Genomic DNA, 12,810 nt, shown 5'->3' on the forward strand with positions numbered 1-12,810 from the left:
ATTCTTCCAAACTCATTTTAATGAAAAACGACATAGATAGGTTTTGAGCAGTTTTTAGAAATTTAAATGCACATGCAAACAAATATTTATCTATTTATGACAACTTTTCAAAAACACTTTCTTCATAACATTACTTATATCATAGGATGAAATTTTAAAACATATTTTTGTTGCCAAAGATGATAAAAATGCAGATTATTATTTTACCCTGTGTAAAAACTGTTACAATGACATTATATGGTAAAATCTCATTAAACTAAAAAGCTTTTATCTTTATTAGTTTAAAAGTTAATTAACATTCAAAGTTAATAATTATGTGGTCAGTTATCTAGAAAACTTTATCTTAAGATAACGGCTTTAAAAAAAAGACATGGCTTATACAAAATAGATATTTTCACATTACTTATCTATTTCTAAAGGAAGACCAAACCACTTTCTTATGAATTTTATTTAAGAAATATGTAAATGCCATTTCATTGATAGTCATTATCAGGCTTTAAGGAATTAATCCCAATTCAAAATGCCAATAACATATAAAGTCTACTCATGAAAATTTTCATCAAAAATTTTTAAAGGACAAAAAACATTAAATTTTCCACTGACAAATTTCTGAAATTTTTTTTACTTCAGAAACTATGCAGAATTTTAAATAGGTACTATATTCTTTGTTTTTCCCCTAGAAATACAATTATTTCCTTTAAAAACACATACCTCTTTCCTTGTTTACTTTGTTCAAGTAAGTCCACCTTCAACCTTATACATTCCTCTTGGGACTTCTGCAAACTCTGTTCTTTTTCAATTACCATTTTCTGACTCTGCTCTAATTTATCTTCTGCCTCTCTATAAAATAAAGATACTTTTAAAGGCTGTTGAAGAGATTATTTCAGGTATGCAACAACAGTTCAGCGTCAGGAATTCCATTATTTTAAATCACTGAGTTAAGAGAAACAAATATTTAACATGAGGCAGAGAAAAGGTTTATACATCACTAGTGTACTATGAGGTTTAACAAGGAATAAAAGGATGCTGCCATCAAATGATAAATGTATCTGAAATAAAAGCTGATATCCTATTTGATAATACCTAGAAGCATTAGGTATATTTCAGAAGATAAGGATGACTATTATCACCACCATAATCCAATGATTTTTCTGACACTGCAAAAAGCAAAAATGAAAAAATACCAAGTATAAATTTCAGAAAAGAAAAGACAAAATTCTTTTTTTGCTGATAATATCATTAGCTACCTGGAAAATCCCTGGAGAATGAAAATAAAAATCAGAATTTATTAAAGGTATGAGAAATAGTCCAATTACAAAAATAATTATAGTATTATACAAAAAGCAGCAGCCTTCCTATATACTATCAATGAACAGAATGAGAACAAATTGGGAATTGCCAGGCAGTTCAGTGGTTAGGACTCTGCACTCTCATTCCCAAGGGCCTGAGTTCAATCCCAGGTCAGGGAACTAAGATCTCACATGCCACATGGCTAAAAAAAAAAAAAGAACAAATTCACAACCAAAATATAAAATACCTTAGGAATAAACATAATATATGTATTACTAAGAAAATTACAAAATTCTGATGGTCATGAGAGATGATTTTAGTGTGCATCAGAATCATCTATAGGACTTGTTAAAACATAGACTGCTGGGTCCCAACTCCCAGAGTCTGTGATTCAGAAAGTCTGAGACCAGAACTGAGATTTGCATTTCTTACATGTTTCCAGATTATGCTCATACTGCTGGTCCCAGAATTAATCTTTGAGAATCACTAAAATGGAACAATATGCTATTTAATATGCATGTATTTCTCATGTATTCAAAGCAGAAAAAGAAGACAAATTATAAAGCGCCTGATTCCTTGTATTTCTTTGAATTCCCATCAAAGAAGTGAGCATAACTACATGGGACAATAAGCAAACTAGTTCATATTAATGAAAACATATAATTAAGTATCTCAGCTTAGATTTAGTCTTTTTTGGCTGCCATAAAACCGCATGTATCCTGCAGCAAAGAATTATGATAAATTGAAAACAGATTCATCAAGTTCTGAGACAGTCTATCTGTGTGTGCATGCTAAGTCACTTCAGTCATGTCTGACTCTTTGCAAACCCATGGGGTGCAGCCTGCCAGGCTCCTCCGTCCATGGGATTTTCCAGGCATGAATACTGAAGTGGGTTGCCATTTCCTTCTCCAGGGATCTTCCTGATGCAGGGATTGAATCTGGGTCTCCTGCACTGCAGGTAGACTCTTTACCATCTAAGCCACCAGGGAAGCCTGGGTGGGGGTCAAAATTTAACAAGATATGTCAAAAATAAAAGTTGAAAATAGTATTTGAAAGCCGTAAGTGGACTTCTCAGGTGGCTCAGTGGTCAAGAATCCACCCGCAATGCAAGAAACACAGGTTTGATCCCTGTGTGGGGAAGATCCCCTAGGGAAGCAAACAGCAACATACTCCAGTACCCTTGCCTGGGAAATCTCATGGACAGAGGAGCCTGGTGGGTTATAGTTCATGGCATTGCAAAGAGTCGACAGGACTTAGCAACTAAACAACAACATGAGATTTCATATGATAAAAACAGACATTGTTAGCAACTTCTCAGGTGAAAATATGGATGAGATTCACGCATTCACATGATGTTACATTCTAATCAATGAAATGTGTTTTTAAAAAAAAAAAAAAAAAAAAGCTGTAAATCTTACCTCAAAACTTTATCTTGGGCTGAAACTTCTGCTTCCAAATTTATAATCTGTTCTTCTAAGATTGGTACATTGGCTGCCTGTTTTTGAGCAGATTCAAGCATAGAAACCTAAAACAAAAAACAACTTTCAGAGCACTGTCTTTACAAAATAAATTAATCTATTTGCTCCTTAGTTTCTCTTACCATCTGATGGAAATTCAATAGAACTCCCCAGTCAACCTTCAATTATGAAACTCATCTTGTCTATCAACTTACATCGGCATGTCATCATCACAAGCCAGTCTCATGTAAGATCCTCCCATTATCCTCAACTTAGTATCATAACTGGTTAACTACTTAGGGAAAATAAAAGAGAATCTCTACTGACACTAACTAAAAAGATTAATTTCACATAAATCAGAAAATTAAATGTCAAAGATCGAATCATTTAAAATTACATAAAAATACTTATTGACTCTTTTTAAAGCCTAAATTTAGAAAACATGATTATAGAGAAAATCTAGAAAATACGACTTGGACTATGAAGAGTGCAAGATGATGGAAATCAACAACCTAAATGGTGTCTGGAAAAGAACACTAAATATCCCCAGAAAAAGGAAGCATGAGTTATATAGCGCAAGACAGGGGTGAGATCTAGAAGAGAAAACTGGGAACACAGTTCAAGATCTCTTTGATAAGTCCCTCCTTTTCTCATGCTCAGAACACCAGGAGTCAAAAGAGTCACCAAGAGCCTTCCACTTAAGAAGAGAGACAGACAGTTTACGAATCTAGAGAAACTGAACAGGAAACATTTGGGACTCTTGAAACATTTTGTGGAATGATGAGCAGAGATGAGGTAGACTTAAAAAACAAAGAGATCAATACAGAACAGTCAGCTTCTAGCCTCCTATCCCACCTCATCTGGGGCTACCTCACAGGCAAGAAATCAAAGGATTCTTTGCTGCAGAAACTCAAGAACTTCAAAGTAAAAGACCTCATATATGGATACTGAATGGGAGAAGGGACATGGCTCCCAACAAAAGAGCCACCTCCTCAACCATTACCAACAAATGAAGCTCAGTGGACAGCAAATCTCAACTTTGCAGAGAGAGTTTCCAAACAGCATTTAAGTGCCTTCTCTTAGATACAAATAGCCAGAACACCAACATCTGAGAGGTCAAAACAAAAGTTAAAAGCAACTGGCAGAAGCAAGGCAAATACATACATACATACACACACACACAAATCATTGAGAGAGCAATGAGAGGATATTGCCAATACAAAACAATTACAGAACATGAAAAGTTCTAGAAAATGAAAAATTATGACAGCCAAAATAAAAGATTCAATAGGATGACAACGTTAAGGAAATCTCTGAAAAAGTATCACAGGAAGACAAAGAGATGGAAAATACCAGGCAAAAACTTCAAAGATTTAAAGGACCAATCAGGTTAGGAAAGACAGAAGAAAGAAAACAAAGGGAAGGAAATAATCAAGATTACATAAGAAAAATTTCAGGGACCAAAGGACACAAGATTTCAACCAGAAGAATCTTTATGTAACCAGTACAATAAATACCAAAGGCCTACTCAAAGGTAAATCACTATGAAATTTTAAAACACCGTGGAAAGAAGGAAAATACTAAAAGCTATCATAAATGGAAAAACAAATGAAAAATATACTCTTTGCAACTCCATGTGCCTACCACACTCCTCCATCCATGGGGTTTTCCAGGCAAGAGTACTGGAGTGGATTGCCATTTCCTTCTCCAGAGGATCTTCCCGACCCAGGGACCGAACCTGGATCTCCCGCATTGTAGGCAGACGCTTTACCATCTGAGCCACCAGGGAAATCCTATTATATGCTAGGAAATGTAATTCACAATGGAATTAAACATTCCAGACACACACTAGAGGATATAAGACAAGAAAGCAGTGTCCTAAAACCTCTGAAGGAAAATAATTTTCATTCTAAAATTCAATCAACTGTTGGGGAGAAATTAAGACATTTCAAACAGGCAAGGAAGCTACTGGAAAATATGCTTCAACTAAAGAAAGAGTAAACGAAAAAAGTCAACATGAGATCCAGGAAACCGTAGACCCAACCTGGAAGAACATCAAAGAGAAGTCCCAGGAAGACAGCTGGACAGCAGGCCTGAAGGATAGCCCAGAAAGGACAAGATATCAAGCTCCAGAACTATAACTACTATACAGACTTTGCTAAAAGGTAAATTATGAATATGTTGCCCAGTACAAAGAGGAATTTCAGCAAAAGATTTCCAAAAGCGGCACATATGCAACATCAAAGCTGAGACCTGCCCTGGAAAAGGCAACCTCCCTAAAAAATATTTTATTAAGCAATTTAGAAAATGCTGAGATGGTGATCCAATAGTTAAGAATCTACCTTCCAATGCAGGGTACACAGGTTCGAATTCTGATCAGGGAACCAAGATTCCACATGCTGTGAGGCAACTAAGCCCACATGCCACACATGGAGAGCCCAAGCGCCAGAACTACTGAGCCCATGCTCTTCAAACAAGAGAAGGACACCCCAGTGGAGATCCAGCATCGCCAAAATGAAATAAAATAAAATTCAATAAGCCAAAATACCCCAGTTCTTACAAAAAGAAAACCTGAGAAGTACATAAAATACAAATATCTTACTGCCATTGGTGTATTTATATGCTCAAAGAAAGGAACAAAATGTTAATAGTTCAGTAGTTATTAGTAAAACTCTTTTAATATCTCTAAGACTTCAAATAATTAAGCCTCTATTACTTTAAAAAGAATCTATAGGGGACTAAAAAATTAAAATATAATAAACAGACACATCAAAAGAAATGGTAAATGCACTGAGAAGGTAAATCTCATGAGAAATCAAGAAAAACAAGATATTTTTGCTTCAAAGAAATTAAAAATTACAGTTTTTTGGTTTTTTTTAATCAGTAGACTATTGAATGTAGAGAGAGTGCAGTAAACGCCTGAAAAAACTCTTTCCGCGTGATTTGACCATTCTGGAAATTGATCCCAGAAATAATCCCAAACACCAAAAGTTTTATGTTCACTACAGCATTTTTCTCCTTAAGCACAATAGTGTACTTTGTTTTGTTTGAAAAGAACAAAAGAAAAATAAAGACCTCCCATAACTGTACTACTTAAAACAATTATGTCTAAAAAACAGTCAAAGGCTCACTATGATGCTCTAATAGTTCCCAGAGTTATAGCACAGCCTTTCTTTCCTTATATATATTATATGTATATATATATACATGTACTAAAATATAAACATATAGACAAATAGGCTCATTTTATAAAAAACAAAACAGATTAGTTACTGTGTGTTTGTTTCTGCTACTAAATATTTCAGGTAAGTTTCTGAGTGCTGACTGTACAGATACCACTCTAAGTGCCTCTACAAATATCATCTAAACTTTACAAAGTCCCATGAAAGGAAAAAACTGTGCATTTTAGTACTCATATATAGATATGTTTTAGTAATGATATATTAATATATTGTAATACTGATACACTGATATATGCTTTTACCTTAAGTAACAGAAGTAAGCTTGGTAGCAATTAATTATTTGTATGCATATATATATAAGTATATATATGCATTTACCATGCCTCTATTACTGAACTCTTTTGTTTCTTCTAATTTTTTTGTACAATATCAATTACACTGAAAAATAAAGGAAACCACTTAAACAGGAGAGTTATTAACTTATGGTATACTCACATAAGAAAACATTAACGCTACCATAAAAAATGGTTGTTGGAAAAGCTAAGTAAAGGCACCAAAAAACGCTTAGACTATGTAAGAAGTATAAAACACAGGAAAAAACAAAACTATTCAAATGTGTAATATTCAATTATATGATAAACCAATAAAGTAGTTTCTAGACGGTGGAAACTGGGTTATCTTTCTCCCTTTTCTTTTCTCTATTTTTGAAGTTTTCAACAATGAGGATGTATTATTTTAAAGAGGAAGATAAGTAAGCTATATATTTTCTTTGTACAAGAAGCAAAACCACACAAATTGGTAATCTTAAGAATTTTAAAAAGCTCTGACTTATCTAAATGCATAGATTATACTAGTTCCTCTAAATAATTTTCAAATATTAAATTCATATAAAATTAATTCTATAATAGGTTGATATATTACAATAAAAATCATTATATGTAACACATTAAGGTAATACAAGGAATATTTTTCCAATTACAAATCTTAAGATGATTCTTTTCTGTTGGCATAGTCACCATTTCAAGAAACATACTTTTGCTCTTGACTGTGTCAATTCAAAGTGGACAGATTCTATTTTAGTCATTAAAGAATGATTCTGTGAAACTAAACAGGCATTCTGTTGCCTAAGTTTATTAAGTTTCTCTCGAAGACTTCTGATTTCCTGATCCACAGGGGTAGAAGATGAAAAAGACATCTGAAAAATGAAAAAGAACAATCTATTTAGAATTACTTCACTAAGTATTATATATAGTACAATGAACAATTATCAATAAAATGACTAAGTAGCTCAGAAAAATAGGTGAAGATACTTAGTGTTGGTGAAGATATGTGAGACAATCAGCACTCTCTCCTCAGCAGATGGTGAACAAGTAAGTAAATACATTTGGCTTGTAAAACAGTGGTACACTTTGGAAAACTTCTTGGTATCATCCAGTAAAGTTGAACACGCTAAGACTCAACAGTATTACTCCTGCGTATAAATCTGATAGAAACTTTCGTACTTTTGTACCTGAAGATTATATAAAAATGGTAAGAACTGAAATGCCCACAAACAACAAAATAGATAAATTATTCTTTGCATGCTCAGTTACTTCAGCTGAATCCTACTCTTTGAGACCCTATGAACTGTAACCCGCCAGGCTCTTCTGTACATGGGATTCTCCAGGCAAGAATACTGGAGTGGGTTGCCATGCCCTGCTCCAGGGGATCCTCCCAACCCAAGGATGGAACTCATGTCTCCTGCGGCTTCTGCATTGCAGGCAGATTCTTTACTACTGAGCCACTGTTAACTGTACATATATTTCTATTATACTTTTTTGAATATATATTTTATAATAAAGTATTTTAATTTTCATTAGTTGAGGTTTCCAAAACATGATTTAATTTTATTTTTTGAATAAGTAATGTATTTATATAATTCAAAAGTCAGAACTATATAAAAAAAGAATACATACAGAAGTATCATCCCCATGTTTAGTAAATAGGTAACCATCTTTACAAGTTTCTTACTTATAAATTTTTGAATAACACAAATTTGACAGTCGAAAACAGGAAACTCCTTCTATAGGCGAGTCATTAATTAAGTTAGGATCTTAAATCTAGTCTTCTAGTGCTTCCATATACATACACAAACAATACAAATTACCCATCCCCCACAACAGCTCTTATGCAAAACTACAATAGTAAATATGGTTTTTCACTTCAACAATACATCCTGGCAAACTCTCCACAATCAATTCAGTGAGAAACTCCTTTTTTCTTTTTACCCGCTTAACTGCAGTATTCATTGCATATTTATTCAACCAATACCCTATTACTGGACAACTGAGCTATTTCTAGTCTTTTGTTATGACAAACAAGGCCTCATTTTATACTTATGCAGGTAGCTCTCCAGAAATAGGATTTCCAAGTTAAAGGTAAACGAATTTGTGGTTTTGGTAAATGCTACCAAATGTCTTTCCACTGAGATTATGTCACTTTGCATTTCTATGTCATTTTGCATGAGAAGGCCTATTTCCCCCTAATATCACCCACAAAATACAGTGCCAAATTCAGGATGTTTAATAATCTGGTAGTGAATTTCTCTTTTTTTTTTTTTTTTGAATTTCTCTTTTTATGACTGAGATTGAACTCTTTTTATTTGTTTTAATTTCCCTTCCCATTCATGCCTTTTGCATATATTTCCACTGGTTTGATGATTTTTCCTTATTTCTAGGAGCTCTTATTATTAAAGAGCTTTCATTTGTCTTTAATAGACATTATCAATAGTTTTCCCCTTTCAATTTGTCATGTAACTTTTGATTTTGCTTAGGGTAAAACACAATGATTTCAATGAAGGCATATATACAATAAAAAGTCAGCAATTTGAATTAGGATACACATCAAATTTTTCAAAAGTACATAAAATTGTAGACAGGGAATTTGAATTCATTTTCTAAAATGCAGGCTCAGATGGCTTCATCAAGCAGCTTCCTTACTAAAAGAAAATCTCTCAACTGCTAGCTTTCTTAAGTGGGAAGAGCAAATTTCTATCAAAAAAGTTTATGATGTATATATGTAAACATATGTATATATGCATGCTGGCAGTGGGGTAATAAAAAGTGGGAGGAAGATAGAGGAAAAGGAGATAAAAGGGTTGAGTAAGAAAGAGGAGGACACATAGGAAGATAGAGAATACAAGTGAATAAAAAAGAGGAAGAAAGTGAGTTTCAGACCAGGACAGATGTCTAACATCATCCACAAAATTTAGATATAATGAATGGAGCACCTGACCCAGGCTAAACAGCAATATACTTCAACCACTTAATAAGCCATGATTACCTATTACGTACATGGTATGGTACTAAAATCAAGGGGGTTACAGAGAAAACAAGATATTTAATTGCAAATAAATATAGAAGTTTTAAAATAGAGTAATACATCAAAATAGCTACTCTCTTATAGACCACTTAAATTCAAAGAGTCTTTATTAGCACTCTAGTAAAAGACTATGGAAAACATAAATTAGGCATTTGAAGAAAAAACTCAGAGAAAAAGTATTTTCTTTTAAGTTTAACAGTTTAAACAGGTCTAAAACTACTTTTAAGTAGGCAGGTCTAAAAATGATAACCTTATCTCTTGGCTTTTTTTGAAAATCAGTACCACTATTGGGCATTTTACAAACTCTTTTATGAGATGAGTAATTCAAAAGTCCCAGATGGCTAGGGTGAGAAAGATCTTCCAAAATGAGTCTTTCAGACCTTGAGAGATTAGGAGCATAATCAGAATTTTCACTTGGACTAACACTAGAAAAAAAAAGAAAAAATAAATTTTAGTTCTTGGATACTTTTAAGTATTTACTCTAAATTTCTACATATTAAGTAAGAAAATAGATAAGCACCTGAAATATTGCTGGAAATCAGATTCCAGAAAGGAACCTGAGGCATTTCAATAAAATTTTCAATAAACCATAATTAGTTTTAAAACTAGCAATCTATGTTTCTATGTTTCTGGAGCTTCTATGCTAGAGTTACTTAAGATTCAAAAAACAGTCATAATAAAAGATTAGTTAAGCTTACACATATATTTTATACTGAGTCCTAATATATTAAAGGTCTTAATTTATAAATACTTCTATAATAGTTCTGTTCCTCTTTCTAAACCGAAAGCTATATTCAAAATCATTATTTTTTAAATTATGGAGCATTATTCCCTATTCTGGACACACGAGAAACACAACAAACAATAATGATATTCAAAAATTTTACATTCATCAGTTAAAGTCCTAGTTAGAATTCTATACATAATTTTACTCACTCACCTAGATAACTCTTCCCCTAAGTTCTGCAAACTCCATTCTGTTATCTTCAGTTCATGTCTTAAGGAAGCAACATTTGCCAGCAAACTTTCTTCTTCATTATCTTTATTATAGAAGTCTGATGAACTAGATTCCATTTCTTAAAAAAAGAAATGAATTTCTTGTACCTTGCCTGAAAGAATCTGTGATGTCAGTCAAAATTCTCTCACACTAATAAATCTTAACTCGAGTTATTATTTTTCTATTTCAAATGTTGTGAAATCTTTCATGGTAATTTACAACAAAGCAAAACAGCCAGCAAAAATCAATTTCTCCGTAGTGTAAAGCCATAATGGAAAGTTCAACAAAATTTCAATGAATCAATTTTTCATTTAAGCCAGGGACTACTTATTACAATTCCCCTTTTCTAACCATCTTCAATCTTTCTAACAAGTGTGTAAACTGTTTTTATTTCATGTTAAAGATGAAGAAACTAAGAATGAGCCAAATAACTTGCTTGCATGTGCTCATGCTCAATCAAGTCTGACTCTTTCCAACCCCATGGACTGTAGGCCGCCAGGTTCCTCTGTTTGTGGAATTTTCCAGACAAGAAATACTGGAGTGGGTTGCCATTTCCTACTCCAAATAACTAAAAGGTCACACAAACTGTAAATGGTGAAACCAGGATTTGAACCTAGGCCATCATGATGCAAAGATCTTTTAATTATGTCACACTGCAGTTTTCTTATTATAAATTAATTTCAATATGAAGTGTTTGAACTTGATCAGGTTACAAGCTCTGAACATCTGACAAAATTGGTATCATAACATTCATATCTTCCTAAAGGTAATTTATTACCAAATAAAGGTTATCCCCTTCTCCTATTCACCATGGCGATAAAATTTAAAATGGTATGCTAACATTCACATAACAACCACAGAGATCAAAATGACATTTAGCAGGTTAACTCACAAAAAAAAATAAGAAAAGTTTTTGTTTCTTCAACTGATGGGTATCTCAAGGGTTGTGAAATTCTCTACTAAGTAGCTCTTTGCACATTAAAGAATCATGATAAATACATTTTATTGCTAATAATTAATATTCATAATTATTGTGTACTAAGACATGTTATTAATAATACAACTTAAATGAAAGCTTTATAATCTCTACTACTCCATCTTCCTGAATAATCTTTAAATTACATTCCTCTTTCAGATCCCATTTACCTTTGTCATTGAAGCTTCTCTTTGATCACCCTTCTAGAATTCTGACGACATTTCAACCTCCAAAAGGTTAGGAGTCCTGTGTATTATAGTCATGACTGTAAGGCACTTATAGTAACCCAATATTTTCAGTGACTAAATGATGATTACAAAACTGTTCTTCCTTCCCCTCACCTAGCTAAAATAACAAATTGATTCCACGCTCAAAATTTCTCAGATGTAGGAAGATTAAAAAGAAAACTTTCATCTTACTGGAATAAACTGTGGCACGAAATTATATAACATACAATGGAATCTTAGTAAAGAAAATATTTCTTTCCTCTTTCCTCTTTTGTTTCCAAAAATTTGTTTCTGCTTAAATGAGAAAACTACCAAACAAAAGTCAATGGTTCAGGTCCCCACTGTTTTTTTCTAACAACTCTAGTTACCTACAGGATGGTGAAGGCTTGAAGAAGGGTAAAGAAAATTTGGGCAAATTCTGACATGCCATTTTGTTTCAACTAAATCAGGTTTATGTAAATTTTAACCCAAGAATTCTCTCACCCTTCTAAAGGATCAATGAAAACGTTTGATATGCAAATATATTTTCATTTTCCTAGTGGGCCATTTAATATCCTCAAATAAAGATTTCTCCTCCCTTCAACTTAGTTATAAAAGTCTAGCTTCATCGCCTGTACATACGTGGAAAAGCACATCATACTTCTTACAGGCCCTGACAGCTTTGGGCCTTAATTACAATGCGTTTGCAGGTATACACAGGCACACACATCACACCGAAGAACAAGTGTTCATTATACTCGCTGTATGTAAAAAAGATGGGCTGTAGTCGAAAAGGATTCCGCATTTTGGAAGGCCATTCAAGGCTTTATATAGTACTGTTCTGTATCAAGAATGCTCAATTTGACAGAATTGGTCCTTAGTGCATCTGGAAGCAGTGGAGGAAAACATGAACAACTTCCTTCCCGATTTTTCTTCTACTAAAATACGACCCTGCAGAGCAGCGTGAGCAGCAAGGACGAGGACTAGATTAAACGCATCTGAGGGAACCGAGAGGGAAAGACCTGTACCTCCTCAGGTAGGCCAGTTTCCACCCTCCAGGGGCAGTCGCTCACCACAAGTCGTAGCTGTGAGAGAGACCCACCAACGACGGCGCACGCCGCGCTCTCCTTTGCGTTCGGAAACCTGCGACCCTCTCCCCGGCCCCAAGCGCCGAACGCCAGACACACTATGGGAAACCAGAGAATCCCGGTTGAGCCGAGTTCGAACCGCCGCGGGAACCGTTGGGAACGCACCTCCCCACCCGCAGCCCAGCCCCCCGCGCAGCCTTAGCGTGAATCGACGCCGGACGCGCGGGGCTTGTCGGGGATTGTGGTCTGGGAGC

At 34.2% G+C, this 12,810-nt stretch overlaps 1 protein-coding gene across 16 annotated transcripts in view; it reads right to left on the reverse strand.

Annotated features, from left to right (window-relative positions):
• The window catches only part of CCDC18 (coiled-coil domain containing 18), a 154,073-nt gene extending 141,309 nt beyond the window's left edge, over positions 1–12,764 (reverse strand). For 4 of the 16 annotated variants that reach the window (XM_043878129.1, XM_043878130.1, XM_043878123.1 and 1 more), the window contains exons 1-6: positions 12,542–12,764; positions 10,230–10,365; positions 9,540–9,714; positions 6,963–7,124; positions 2,709–2,815; positions 712–840 (exon numbers count right to left, since the gene is read on the reverse strand). In XM_043878129.1, coding sequence (XP_043734064.1) covers positions 712–840; positions 2,709–2,815; positions 6,963–7,124; positions 9,540–9,714; positions 10,230–10,363 — 707 coding nt within the window. In that variant the 5' untranslated portion in view covers positions 10,364–10,365; positions 12,542–12,764. Of the gene's footprint in view, positions 1–711; positions 841–2,708; positions 2,816–6,962; positions 7,125–7,239; positions 7,584–9,539; positions 9,715–10,229; positions 10,366–11,432; positions 11,509–12,496 lie in introns of those variants that run through there. The other 12 variants (XM_043878127.1, XM_043878125.1, XM_043878126.1 and 9 more) reach the window with 12 other exon arrangements.
• Positions 12,765–12,810: the final 46 nt, after the last annotated feature.

Source organism: Cervus elaphus, chromosome 20 (genome assembly GCF_910594005.1).
Source record: "Cervus elaphus chromosome 20, mCerEla1.1, whole genome shotgun sequence".
Classification (NCBI taxonomy): domain Eukaryota; kingdom Metazoa; phylum Chordata; class Mammalia; order Artiodactyla; family Cervidae; genus Cervus; species Cervus elaphus.